Source organism: Sus scrofa, chromosome 9 (genome assembly GCF_000003025.6).
Source record: "Sus scrofa isolate TJ Tabasco breed Duroc chromosome 9, Sscrofa11.1, whole genome shotgun sequence".
Lineage (NCBI taxonomy): Eukaryota > Metazoa > Chordata > Mammalia > Artiodactyla > Suidae > Sus > Sus scrofa.
In genome coordinates, this window is record NC_010451.4 from 3,285,503 (window position 1) to 3,299,642 (window position 14,140).

At 56.5% G+C, this 14,140-nt stretch overlaps 1 protein-coding gene across 2 annotated transcripts; it reads left to right on the forward strand.

Annotated features, from left to right (window-relative positions):
• On the forward strand, window positions 2,786-11,549 carry HPX (hemopexin). 2 transcript variants are annotated; one of them, NM_213953.2, is given in 11 exon segments: window positions 2,786-2,895; window positions 3,046-3,110; window positions 3,197-3,268; window positions 3,706-3,827; window positions 5,342-5,492; window positions 6,069-6,273; window positions 6,276-6,280; window positions 6,527-6,634; window positions 10,669-10,799; window positions 10,876-11,038; window positions 11,158-11,547. In NM_213953.2, coding segments are annotated over 11 exon segments (1,377 nt in total). In that variant the 5' UTR covers window positions 2,786-2,812; the 3' UTR covers window positions 11,430-11,547.

Sequence of the window (14,140 nt, forward strand, 5' to 3'; positions counted from 1 at the left end):
AGGAGAGGATGCTGAGCCTGCTGGCAGTCTGGTGACATGCTGTTCCCGAGGGCCCAGAAATCTCCATCTTTCTGTTAGGAGGAGCCTCTGCAGCGTAGATGAGGGATCTGAGGCCCTTGCTAAGGTTATACGGGGGTGTCAAGGGCATCTGAGAGGGACCAGGGCCTCTCCCAGCTGAACTGGGGAACAGGGATCCTGGAACCTCAGCCTGGCCCAGAGCTGACTCTGCCTGTAATTGTCTCCTAACTTAACACCCAGGTCTCCGATGGCAACGGGGCAGCCTTTGGGAGCGGCCCCCGTGAGGGCTGAAGATAGCAGGTGCTGGAGAGAGCGAGCAGGTGAGATCCCAGGGCCGGCGGAGGAGGGGAGCTAGCTGCTGGACCCCTGGAGAGAGAAACAAGCCTGTAAGGTGAAGGTCAGTGCCAAGGAGACCCGTGACCTAGGTCCCGAGATGCCCCCTCAGCACACACCCCCGTCCTGGCTTTCTCCTCACCCCAGGAGGAGGAACGGTGTCAGAAATTTTGCTGCAACATTAGTAATACTAGTCAGTACTTGCATTTTTTTTCATCCAAAAGATATTTATTGAGCGTGTATCACAGGCATTCCTTGTTTACTATGCTTTACTGCACTTCACAGATACTGAGTTTTTTTTTGTTTGTTTGCTTTACAGACTGGAGGTTTTTGGCAATCCTGTACTGAGCAAGTCAGTTGGCACTTTTTTTCCACCAGCATTTGCTCGGTTTGTGTCGCTATGTCACATTTTGGTAATTCTGAAATGTTTCAACCTGTTTCATTATCATTACGTCTGTTATGGTCATCAGTGGTATTACTGTTGCAGAAAGATTCCAGCTCCCGGAAGGCTCAGATGATGGTTAGCATTTTTAGCAATAAAGTATTTTTAAATTCAGGTACATACAATCTTTAGACCGAATGCTGTTACATACTTAATTTTGACTACATAACTGTTACATGCACTGGGAAATCAAAACGTTTGTGACTCATTTTATTGCGACATTCTCTTCATTGCAAGGGTCTGTAATCAAACCCACAACAGCTTCGACGTCTGCCTCTCTATGCCAGATACTCATTTAGGTCAAGACGAGACACCAGACAGGCAAATCAAAACAGACAAAGAGGAATTCCCTATATCTGGAATCTAATAAACAGCACAAATGAACCTTTCCACAGGAAAGAAACTCACTGACTTGGAGAATAGGGACTTGAGGTTGCTGAGGGGGGAGGGAGTGGGCGGACTGGGAATCTGGGGTTAGGAAATGCAAACTATTGCCTTTGGAGAGGATAAGCAATGAGCTCCTGCCGTATAGCACTGGGAACTCTATCTAGTCACTTATGATGGAGCGTGATAATGTGAGAAAAAGAATGTATATATGTATGTGTGACTAGGTCACTTTGCTGCACAGTAGAAAACTGACAGAACACTATAAACCAGCTCTAATGGAAAAAAATCAGTGAATATTTTTTTTTAAAGAGGAGTTCCCACTGCAGCGTTGGATCTGTGGTGGTAAGGGTTCAAGCCCTGGCCCAGGCACTGGGTTGGGGATCCGAGGTGGCTGCAGCTGTGGCTCAGATTCAGTCCCTGGCTGGGGAGCTTCCATAGGCCATGGGTGGGGCCAAAAAAAGAAAAAACCAAAAGACAGACAAAGGAAAAAAGCATGAGGAAGCATAGGCAAAAGCCTAAGCAGACAGATGAAATGATTTCACGTTTTCTGAGGTAACGCAAAGGAGCCGAGGAGCGCCTGAGCTGGCTGAGGGAGGGCCAAGAAAGGCTTTGGCGACAAGAGCAGGTGTAAGCAGGAGTCAGCAGCTGTCAACATTGTGAAACCCCAGCACCGTTCTGTTGACTCTGTGATGGGTACACAAAGCACTGTTCCCTTGGGGTGGCAGCTATGAAGGTCTCCTTGGCCGCGGGTCTCTCTGGAAGAGGGACCCCTCTTCCTGCCCCACCACTGTCAGCCCTTCCCTCCCAGGTGATCTTTGCAAAGCTCTCTGCCAGTGGGGCTGGGGGCGAGGGTGAGACGTGGGCATTCGACAGCAGTGCAGTATTCCTGATCGCCCAAGGAAAAGCTGAAGAGGCGTGGGGGCGCCCCAGAAAGGCCCTTGGTGGAGCTTGGAAAAGGCTGTTCTCGGAGTTCCCGTGGTGGTTCAGTGTAAACGAATCTGACTAGTATCCACGAGGGTGCAGGTTCGATCCCTGGCCTCGCTCAGTGGGTTACGGATCTGGCGTTGCCGTGAGCCGTGTTGTAGGTCACAGATGCAGCTTGGATCCCACATTGCTGTGGCTGTGGTGCAGCCCTAAAAAGACCAAAACCCCCCCAGTTCTCTGAGCATTTCTCACATGTGTGTCTGTGCGTGTGGTTTTTAAGTTCATGTATGTACGAGTGTCTCAAGGCTCGCAGACACTCAAACATTTGAGTTTCCTCGGCTCTCCGGCACCATCGAGGTAACCTCAGAAAACGTTAATCAGTCCATCTTCCCCCTTCCCTGACCTGACCTTCCTGCCACCAGGACCCAGCGCCATGGTGGTGAGGGTCATGGTTGGACATTAACGGCTGGGCTGGTCCCTGCTCAAAAGTCACCGGAGGGGGATGGGGTCTCCTACCGGGAAGAGCCAGTCTTGGGCTCGGATTCCTGTCCGGACCCTGACCTTATTTGCACTGACGTAATCAGCCAACATTGGCACAGTCCCGGGAGGTCCCCCCCAGCAGGCATGGGCGGGGGCGGTGCTGCCGCCACCTCTATATAGGGCGTTCAGCCGGGGCCCAGCGCTGACCTGTGGCCCCCCCAGCTCATCATGGCTCGGGCGCTGGGAACAGTGGGGGCACCGTGGCTGTTGGGGCTCTGCTGCTCTCTGGCCATCGCCCACCCTCTTTCTCTGTGAGTGAGGCTGGGGCAGTGAAGGAGGACTGGGGCCCAGGCTCCAGTGGGACAGGGACAGATTTTAGGGCCAGGGTCACTTTGGGGTCAGGAGCTAAGAGAGAGGGATGGGGCCCTGTGGACCCCCCCACCTGTGTGTCTTCTCCCTAGGACTGCTGGCCCTAAGCACGGAGCTGAAGGCAGGAATGAGTCCAAGCCGGACCCAGACGTGACCGGTGAGGCCCGGCTCCCTGCGTCTATCTGTCCGGCTGTGACTGATCACCTGACTGGCCTTTGACTCGCTGTCTCTCCACCTCCTCAGAACGCTGCTCGGATGGCTGGGGCTTCGACGCCAGCACCCTGGATGAGCACGGGGCTATGCTGTTTTTTAAAGGTAGGAGGGGAGGTCCTGGCCTGGCTCAGTGTGTCAAGAACGCGACTGGGGAGTTCCCTTTGCGGTGCCGCAGAAATGAATCTGATGAGCATCCATGAGGACGGGCAGCTTCGATCCCTGGCCTCGCTCAGCGGATTAGGGATCCGGTGTTGCCGTGAGCTGTGGTGTAGATCACAGACACAGATTGGTTCTGGCACAGCTCCGATTAGACCCTTAGTCTGGGACCCTCCATATGCCACGGGTGTGGCCCTAAAAAGAAAAGAAAGGCAGGAGGGGCTGGGGGTGGCATTTGGGACTCAGACTTGGCCCCTTCACTGAGGGTGCGTCCCTCTGTGCGAGACCCTAGGGATCCCCTGAGGGCATCGCCCACGGCCTCGTTGTCACCATCTCAGGGGCCAAAAGCTTGTTCTGGGTCCCTCAGCAGGCGTGTTTTGCAGGGCCGTCTGTGTGGGCGGGTCAAAACTGGACCCGGGGGTTAATCTCAGAGAGGTGGAAAAACGCCCCCAGCTCCGTGGACGCCGCCTTCCGCCGTGGTCACGACAGAGTCTTTCTCATCCAGGTATGACCGGGCCAAGGTCAGGAAGCTCAGAGTCCACACTCCGGACCCTCCCCCGGGTGGCCCTGGCATGGGGCCCTCCCCGAGAGGTTCCAGGGTTCCTCCCCCTGTGCCTGCCTTTCCTGGAAGAGCTCAGACTAAGGGCACGTGTGTGCACGTGGGCAGCACAGCCCCCAGTGGCTGCTCGTCAGCCCTGACCTTCGGCCACGCCTCTCTGCCTCTCCTCACGCCGGTGACCGTCCTCTCCCTTCTGGGACTTTCTTCCTTTGCTTCCATGGCTCCACATCAGGTCTCATCCTGGGCAGCCAGGTGGTTCGCAACACGATGGCACCTGGCCGAGGGACAGGTGGAGATGAAATCTGGCCTACTGTGCTCACCAGGTCTCGCGCCCCGGCCCAGCTGTGTCTACCTTCTGGCACCTTCTCCCGACTGGCACAAAGATGCTGGAGGTTGGGGCGCCCTCACTGCTGGTTTTGTTTTCCCTCCTGCCTCTTCTCTGCTCTTCTCAGGCCTCTCATCCTGGGCCAGTCCCGGAGTGTCCCCTGGGGCTCCATCCCAGCCCTTCGTACACACTTCCTGGGGGATCTCAACCACTGCCGTGGCTCAGAGGCCTCCCCACACTGTGGACACCAGGTCTGGGTCTCTCCCTGGGGCTCCAGACACCTCGTTCCAACTTCCTGGCTGACATTTTCAACTTAGACGTTCCGCAGGCACCTCAAATGCAACATCCCCTCATGGAGTTCAGTACCTCCTTACAAACCCGCCCTCCTCCCAAGTTCCCGGTTTCAGCAAATGGCACCACCACGTGCTGGTTCCTGCAAGAGTCCTAAGATCTGGTCCTTGGTTATCTTTTCGGGCTTATCTCCTCCCGCACCGTGGACCAGGCACCCGAGACCATGCAGAGTTCTCTGGGCATTGTGTGTACATGCTCTTCCCTCTGCTGGCAATGCCCTTTCCACGCTTGTCCACCTGGAAAGTTTCTGCTCAGTTTTTAACTCTTGGCCCCAGTGCCTCCTCCTCTGCGCAGCCTTCCAGGACTTCTCTAGGATGCCCCCGGCACGCCTTTAGCCTCAACGCGCTGCACGCGCCTCCGCCTTGGGGCTCACATGGCTATAGGATTTTAGGGTCCCTTCTGCTTTTGTACAGTGAACTCCTCAGAGGCAGAGACAGAACCTTATCGTCGCTTTATCCTCGGTGCCTTTCACAAAAGTCATTCAGCAACTGCTTCTTGAGCGAATGAATGAACACACGGACGCACATGGGTGATTGCAGGATGAATATTTGTGGATGCGTTTGCCCAAACTAATCTGGTTGTACAGTAATAGGCTTGGGATTTGCAGAAACTGAGGGTGTGTATTTGTGCAAGGGGACAGCACACTGTGGTCCGCAGGTGGACTGACAACGCGTGGGGCCGCAGAAGGAGACTGACGCAGAGCGACAGATCCAGGATGTGGGCTTGGACGGCAGGACGGCAACATCTGGGGTGCGTGTTAAAGACAGCATGCTTTTGTATGCAGGGGGACAAGGTCTGGGTCTACCCTCCAGAGAAGGAGAAAGAAAATCCAAGGTCGCTCCAAGAGGAGTTTCCTGGAGTCCCATCCCCACTGGATGCTGCAGTGGAATGTCACCGTGGAGAATGCCAAGATGAGGGCGTCCTCTTCTTCCAAGGTCAGTCCGGGCGGGGATGAGAGACGGCGGGCTGGCGGCGGTGGGAGGCATGGTGGTGGTTTCCCAAGGATGGAGAGGAAGTCGTCCAGGGGAAGTTACCCGGGTGTCACTCTGCTGAGAGTCCCTCACCGTAAGGGACACATCTTGTTCCTCCGTCTGACGTACAAGGTTCTCCACGACCACGTCCTTCTTGACCTTCCAGCCTCGACGCCAACGGAACCCTCACCTTGAATATGAACCTCCAGAAACTCTGCTGTTCCCTGTGCACCCGAGTTGCTTCATGCTTTAGGCTTCCCTCTCCCGCTCTTGTCTGCTCTCTCACTCCTGCTTCAGATTTTACTTTAGGGATCGCCTTCCCCAGGAAGTCCCCCCTGGCTCTTCCCAGTGCCCTTGCTGAGCTGATCGCGTGTCCTTTGGTGCTAAACTTGACGGTATGACTACTCTTCTCAACTGTCGGCCTGCTGGGCTGTGAGCTCCATGGGACCCGGGCGCATCCGGTCCATCCTGGGGCCCGGCACCAGCACAAGGCAGGTGCAGCCGGACCTCACCAAAGGCTTCTTGGCTGGCTGGACACAGGCACCCACACCTGGTTCTGGGACTCCACGACAAAAACCACAAAGGAGCGCCTCTGGCCGGCCGTGGGCAACTGCTCCTCCGCCATGCGATGGATCAGCCGCTACTACTGCTTCCGGGGTAACCAGTTCCTGCGCTTTGACCCCGTCACGGGACATGTGGATCCCAAATACCCTCGGGATGTCCGCGACTACTTCATGTCCTGCCCGGCAGAGGTGAGAGGGCCCCAGCCGGGGTGGGATCTGTCGGCCTCCCCGGGGTGGCGGCCCTCCTGCCCCAGTCTGCGTTCACCCCGTGGAATGACGCCTGGGCCCCGCCCCAGCCCCACCTTCATCCCCGCTCATCGCAGGTGTCCTCCATGGGGAAAGCCTGCCCCCTAGAAAGCCGGCCGTCTCTGCCCCCTCGGACCCCACGCTGACCTCTTCCTCTCTCTGTGTCCCCCTCACCTATTCCTGCCCCAGGCCATGCACACAGGAACGCAACCCACCGTGGGGATGACCGCTGTAGCCCAGACCTGGTCTTGACTGCACTGCTGTCTGACAACCACGGTGCCACCTACGCCTTCCGTGGTAAGAGATGCCCTCCAGGGCCCCCGCTCTGCCCGCATACCTCCCATCTCTTCCCGGTGTGTCTCCAGCCCGGGTCCATGTCCTGCATCTTCATCACTGGCCCCCATCCTTACATCCTCGCATGCCCCTTTCACCCCTCATCTCCTCGGGTGCAGATCGTTCAGCCCGTCTCTCACTGCCAAGGCCTCTAACTTCATCCGCCTGTCAGCCTCCCAGTACCACCCACTCCCAGGTCTGTGCCCTCCCTGGACCTCTGGGTCCTTATGACTCCTCATGTTCCCTTTGCTTTAGCATGTCTTGTGGGTCCTCTGCGCCCCTCGCCCCCGAGCTCATCCCCAGGAGCTCCATCTCTTCCCAGGTGTCTGGTTCCTATGTCCAGACCTCTGAGCTCATGTCACCTGGGGATGAGATGTTCCCATTGCTGAGAACCAGCCAGCAAGTGTTCCGCCCTTTAGACCTCTGGGCAACAGGTTCGCCAGCCCTGGGAGATTTCTCCTCTGAGCGACCAGGAGGACGACTCTCCCTAGACCTGCGGCATTACGCAGTAAAACCCATCTCCTGGTACCTAAGCATGCTCTAGGGTTGTCAGACAGGCTGTGACGAGTCTTAACCCAGACTTAGGGGACAGCCCCAAGAGAAGGAGCGACCTACCACATTAGGCTCAGCCTCAGGCATCTGTACGATCAGACACAAATGTACAAGAGTGGTGAGACACCGAAGACTGAAAATCCTTTCTTGCTCCTAAGTCCGGAGCACATCTGACCAGCTCTGGCGACCCAGCTATGATGGGAAAGACACAGGCACAAGGAGAGCCTGACCCCACAACAGGAAGGCGAGCGGCACTGAGAACACGCGTCAGTGATGAGACACACAGCTGCAGTGAAAAGGCGGAGACCTGTAGTGCGACCACATGCCAGGCGAGAACACACACAGAGCAGGAGAACAGGCAGCCCGGTGAGAGCGTGGTGCCGTCCACCACCGGGGACACGCCTCGTACGACAGAGAGGGAGCTGGATGGAGGTAGACAGGGAGACAGGGAGAAAACGCACGGAGAAAACAGGGCCCCAGGGACCACGCAGAGATGTGGAGAGAACACCCAGCCACGGAGAGGCCCTGGACCCTCCAGGCCGTGTGTCCACAAAGCAGAATGCAGCTGAGCTCCTACAGCCGGAGAAAGAGAGACGTTCCCTAGCTGCTGAGCAGACACCGTTACGCTAAAAACACCCAGGCGAGGCGGGAACTCGCTGTCTCGGGGACAACTGCAGTGTGACCTGCCACTCAGCCCAGGCCTGCTCCTCTCCTCTCTGACTGACACCCCTTGTCTCTACCTCAGCGCTTCTAAGCCATTCTTCCTGCTTCGTCACAACTTCGGCTCCCCACCAGGTCCACCGTGTCCCCCCTGCTTTTTCTCTCGTCAGGACCTTTTGGCCTCAGACCCACTGACAACAGCCTTGGTTGCTCTTTTGCCCATGTGGATTTCCAGAGAGAGCCCAGAGTTTTATTCCAGAGCCCATTCGGGTGGCCCTGGCTGGGGGCTCAGCCCTTCCTTGCTGTGCACAAGGCGCAGCAATAGCTCTGATGCTCCCAAGAGGGGCCACAAGCAGCGGGGGAAGGGAGACACGTGGACCCCTGCCCAGTCAATGCCACAAAGAGAGCGGCCACAGTGGGAACCCCAGCTATTTTCCCAGCACCAAACATCAAGCACCTGCCAGGCACTGGGCATTTTTCTAGACGTGGGGACACAGTCGTCAACAGGGCAGACAAGACACCTGCCCTCACAGAGCCTGCTGGAGGGAGAGAGGACACCAAAAAAGAGGAAAATGAAAGAGAAGACGTCTCTCAGGCAGCGTCAACGGCCGTGAAGGGTTCTGGGAAGGTCAGAGATGTTTCTTATTCTCAAATACGCTGGACGCTCGCACAGATGGATTCAGGAGGTGTTGATGTTTTAAAATGGAAAATAAAACATGTTAGGTGTCCCCGAAAGCTGTGAAGACGACAAGACAGGATCATGGGATGTGAGGAGAAGGACGGGCCCCTTCTCTAAAGAGAGGATTTTCAAGCTGAGATTTCAGTGATAAAAGGAATTAGCCGCATAAAGCCCCGAGGAGGAGCACTGGGGGAGGGGGGACAGCAAGCGCTCTTGGGGGGTCAAGAAGCAAGGCCAGTGGGACTGAAGTGCTGGGGAGGAACGGCTGGGAACATAGACCTGGTGAGCATTCTCTCTCTCTTTTTTTTTGGCTTTGTCTTTTCTAAGGCCATATCCGCGGCATATGGAGGTTCCCAGGCTAGGGGTCGAATCGGAGCTGCAGCTGCCAGCCTACACCACAGCCACAGCAACTTGGGATCCAAGCCGCGTCTGCCACCTACACCACAGCTCACAGCAATGCCGGATCCTTAACCCACTGAGCAAGGCGAGGGATCGAACCCCTAACCTCACGGTTCCTCGTCAGACTCGTTAACCACTGCGCCACGACGGGAACTCCTCGCCCTGGTTTCTTGTGGGCTACAGGTCCCAGAGGCCCAACTGTAAGCAGGGACCCAGCTAGGCGTTCTCGCAGCTGTCTGGATCGGAGGTAAAGATGGCTTGCCCTGGGATAACGGCAGCAGAGGACGTGCTGTGGCAGCTGGGCCCCCCACACAAACCCATGCATTGGATGCTGATTGGAGCAGGGGAGGGACAAGAGAGGTGGCAAGAGTGACTTAGCTTTGGGGCATGGGCAATGAGGTGACTGGCGGTGCCTTTTTCTAAAATTGGGAAAGACTAGGGAAGGAGGGTGAGGGTGTGTGTGTGTGTGTGTGTGTGTGTGTGTGTCCACGCACGCGCACATGCGTGTTTGGTGGGGGCAGAAATAACTTGACATGTTAGGGTTTTGGTCTTCTTGACCCCAAATGGACATGTCAGGGAGGCAGCTGAGTTTGAACCTGATGCTTGAAGGAGAGGCCATCAGAGCTGAAGAGGAGATGGAAAGGCCTCAGCATGTAGATGGTATTTAAAGCCCTGGACGCGATGAAATCGCCAAGAGAGGAGGTAGCGCAGAGGCCCCAACTAGGAGAGTTCGATATTCAATGTCAGGCTGAGGCGGAGGAGAGAGATAAGAGGACCACTTGGAAGAATCTGGAATCACAGGCGCTGGGATCCAAAAAAAGATATTTAAGAAGGGAGCTGCGTGGAGCTCCCGTTGTGGCTCGGCGGGTTCAGAACAGAACTAGGATCCTTGAGGATGCGGGTTCGATCCCCAGCCCTGCTCACTGAGTTAAGGATTCGGCGCTGCCATGAGCTGTGGTGTAGGTCGCAGATGTGGTGTAGGCTGGCAGCTGCAGCTCTGATTCGACCCCTGGCCTGGGAACTTACATGCGCTGCAGGTGCGGCCCTAAAAAGACAAGAAGGGGGGGTGGAGCTGCGAGCAGTCAAATGCCACTGAGAGGTAGAGTAAGGTGAAAACCTTAGATCTGGCAAGTTGGAGGAACTGGCGACCTTGGAGAGAGACGTTTCAGTGGAGGAGGAGACAGGACTCTAAGCGCAGTGGGTTGAGGAAGAGAGCCAGACAGCTCCTCTCACGTGGTGCTATGAAAAGTGAGGAAAACGAGGTGCTGGCCTGGCCACTCCCTCCGTCTCCTGCCGTCCCAGGGGATGGAGACACAGCCAGGGTGCGAACACCCCAGGGAAGCGTGCTGTGCTGCTTCCCTTTAAACCTCTGGCCACCATCTCATTGGAGCCTCTCTGTACATAGACATCTGAGATGCACAGCGAGCCCCCCCAGACCCCTCACCCCTGGTCCCCAAGCCCGCCCTTCCGTCCGGCCCCACAGACTCCAGTTCCAGTCAGGGCACGATGCCCCGCTTCGCCGACCGGGTCCTGCTCTGCTCCTTCCCCCAGGGAGGTGGGGAGGTGGCCTCTCTGCTCCGTCCCCTGGGGAGGTGGCTCCAGAGACATCCCCTCCTCCCTCTCAGGGGGCATCTCTGCCTCTGTCACTTGCCTCCTCACTGCCTGGCCTTTTCCCACCCGCACTAGAGATGCTTCTGCCACCCCACAGGGACCCACTACTGGCGTCTGGACACCAGCCGGGACGGGTGGCACAGCTGGCCCATTGACCATCAGTGGTCCCACGGTCCTTCGGCCGTGGATGCTGCCTTTTCCTGGGATGACAAGCTCTATCTGATCCAGGTACGTGCCGGGAGCGATGCTGGAGAGGAGACCGAGAAGCTCCAGCTCCACGCTGACCGATGTCCCCTGTCCCCAGGGCACCCAGGTCTATATCTTCCTGACAAAGGCGGGCTACACCCTGGTAGACAATTACCCAAAGCAGCTGGAGAAGGAGCTCGGGAGCCCTCACGGCATCAGCCTTGACGCTGTGGATGCGACCTTTGTCTGTCCTGGGACGTCTCGGCTCCACGTCATGGCAGGTGAGGGGCGTCGGGTGCTCTGGGTGGCTTGTCCTCCACGGCCCAGGTCCCCTCGGGGCGTGAGCAGGTGGGCGGCCTCATGATGTGGAGGCCGTGCTGTGTCGGGTGTTTCTTCCCAGGACGGAAGCTGTGGTGGCTGGACCTGAGTTTAGGCGCTCAAGGCCCGTGGACCGAGCTTCCCTGGCCGCATGAGAAGGTCGATGCAGCCCTGTGCACGGAAAAGTCTCTCGGCCCCAACTCGTGTTCCGCCAGCGGCCTCGGCCTGTACATCGTCCACGGCCCCCATGTCTACTGCTACAAAGACGTGGAGAAACTGGTCTCGGCCAAGGCGCTGCCCCAGCCCCAGAGCGTAAACAGCCTGCTGGGCTGCCATCGGTCTCGGGGCTCCTGATGCGAGCCTGGCCCAGCTCCTCCTCCTGGCTTTCCTTGCAATGAAGCCAGAGGGCTTCCTGGCTTGATCAAAGCTGTAAATCAACCATATGGTCTAATAAAAAATGAACGATAACGACAACAACAGGCCCTGGTTGGGGAAAAATTGCAGTCCACGGTTTGAGCTGAGGAGCTCATGATGTCTGATCTGAGGCTTTTAAGGAGGTTGTGGGGAGCTCCGTTGTGGCTCAGAGGGTTAAGAGCCCGGCTAGTGTCCACGAGGATTCGTGTTCAATCCCTGACCTCGTTCAGTGGGTTAAGAATCCAGGCTTGCTGCAAGCTGCGGCACAGATGGTGGCTGTGGCCGGTGGCTGCAGGTCTGGTTCACCCCTAGTCCAGGAACTTCCACTTTTTTAGGTGGGGCCCTAAAAAGAAAAAAAGAAAAAAAAAAAAAAAGAGAGATACTGCAGGAGACAAGGGAGGGGTGGGCTGAGGGGCAAACCTCATTTCTGCACAGGTGGCCCCTGAATCCTGGTCAACAACTGGCTTCTTCCAGCCTATTGACAGGAGGGGAGCAGAGGCCCAAGGCAGTAAAAGGACCTGCGGTGTTGGCACGGCTAGTAAGAGGCAGAGCACAGACTCTGCCCCAGCCTGGGCACACTGACACCAGGACGTCAGGAGAACAGGGCTGGGGTGGCTGTGGGTGTGCCCTCTCGAGTGCTCAAGAAGCTTCTCTAGATTCTTTACAGGCTCCATGGTTCGCTTCTGTCTCTCCATCTTCAGCCTCGACTGGGACAGGCTCTGCCCCAGGGCGCCTCTGCCTGTCCCTGCAGCTGCCCCCGGGCACGGGAGGCCCCTCAGCACTGGCTCCCCACAACCTATGCCATTCCTCTCCCTCTTTGTGTGCAGGTGGGACTCCTCCCCCTTCGGCGCCAGGCCAGTGAGCCACAGCACTCTCACGGCCACCGTCGACGGACCTCCTGGGTCCTCACGGCTGGGGTCCTCATTTCAGTCACCAAACGCAGACCCCGGCCCCATTCACAACTGCTCCGCCCACGAAGGCGTTCCTTAAACTCCAGCGGCCCACTGGCGACCACAGACTCTCACCCTTACCCTTCTGCCCCCTCCCCGGCTCCATTCTCACCCTCCTTCGCTTTCACTGATAACAGCGTTTGATCCCTATATTATCGCCCCGCCCCCATTCCCTAAAGGCCATTTTTTTCTTATGCACCCTGAACACCAAGGTTGATCGTCTGAACAACTTTCTTACTATTGGTTTTATTTCTCTGTCCCCTTTAACTTCTTTTTTTTTTTTTTTTTTTTAATTTTATGGCTCCACCCATAGGATATGGAAGTTCCCCTGCCAGGGACTGTATCTGAGTCACAGCTGTGACCTTAGCTGCAGCTGCGGCAATGCCAGATCCTTTTCTCCGGGGATCAAACCCAACTCTGGAGGGATGGGAGCTGCTGCAGTTGGATTCTTTTTCTTTTTTTTTTTTTTCTTTTTTGCCATTTCTTTGGCCATTCCTGCGGCATGTGGAGGTTCCCAGGCTAGGGGTCAAATTGGAGCTGTAGCTGCCGGCCTACACCAGAGCCACAGCAACGCAGGATCTGAGCCGAGTCTTCGACCTACACCACAGCTACCGCAACGCCGGATCTTAACCCACTGAGCAAGGCAGGGATGGAACCTGCAACCTCATGGTTCCTAGTCGGATTCGTTAACCACTGCGCCACGACGGGAACTCCTGCAGTTGGATCCTTAACCCACTGCGCCGTGGAGGGAATTCCCTCTTCAAGGAAAACTGATGTGCGGTTACCAACGAGAGAGGGAAACCGTGCTGCACTGATCACAAGAGCAAAGGCAACAGCAACAAGTTCACGGCAGGATGATTCTTCTCTGGCGAGGTTTTCCTTGTTCTTCAGCCAAGCCTCCGTCCCTTCCTCAGCTCAAGACGGAAAAGGCGGTGATCCCTGGGCACGACTACCTCAGCCGCTTGCCTGCTGGCACCTTGTAGCCTTACCCCCCGCCCCATCCTCGCCCTCAGCCCATGGAGGTCAGGGCCCAGTTCTGCAGGAGCCCTTGACCCGACCTGCCCTCATCACCTCCAGGGTCTCACTCCATCTCTCCCTGTTTTCCTCGACTTTCAAATTCAGCTTCTCTACCGGTACCTTTTTGTAGTGGACACCCAAGTTCAAGTCCCTACCATCTTAAAAAAAAAAAAAGACAAAATCAGAAGGTTTAGTATTGTATCACGTTTCAGCCACTGTCTATTCTTCCTGCCCACTTTCCCAAAAGGGGGCTCTGCACCTGCTTATCCTATTTTCTCATCTTCACTTGCTCAGTTCACGGCACTGTGGCTTCTGCCTACATCTTCCGCTGATCCCCATCTTATCATCATGGGGAATCCATGACCTCCACGCTGCCAAATTCAAAGGATATTTTTTCACCTTGACCTTGCGGGAAATCTTGGCTGCGCTTGCGGCTGTCGACCGCGTCTTCTCCCTTGATCGGCTCCCCTCCCTTGGCGCTCTTCCCCGACACGACGCGCTCCTGACCCTTCTGCTCTCTGCTTCGTCTCAGCTTTCTTCAGCCTTCTTTTCCCATATGGCTTACCAAATGCTGCTGTCCCGGGTTCAGGCCTCCGTCCCTTCCTCCTCTCACCCGGTATGGTCTTCCTGGGAACATACTAGAAGAGTCCTGTTAAAGCAGGGTATTGAGGGAGGCTTTGCCAG

Bases quoted from the DNA above. Each gene is read 5' to 3' on its own strand.
- HPX (XM_021102207.1), top strand. From the start codon at position 2,813: ATGGCTCGGGCGCTGGGAACAGTGGGGGCACCGTGGCTGTTGGGGCTC. The intron at 3,111-3,196 runs GTGAGGCCCGGC...CCACCTCCTCAG, and splicing joins GCCGGACCCAGACGTGACCG to AACGCTGCTCGGATGGCTGG. The intron at 6,635-10,668 runs GTAAGAGATGCC...GCCACCCCACAG, and splicing joins TGCCACCTACGCCTTCCGTG to GGACCCACTACTGGCGTCTG.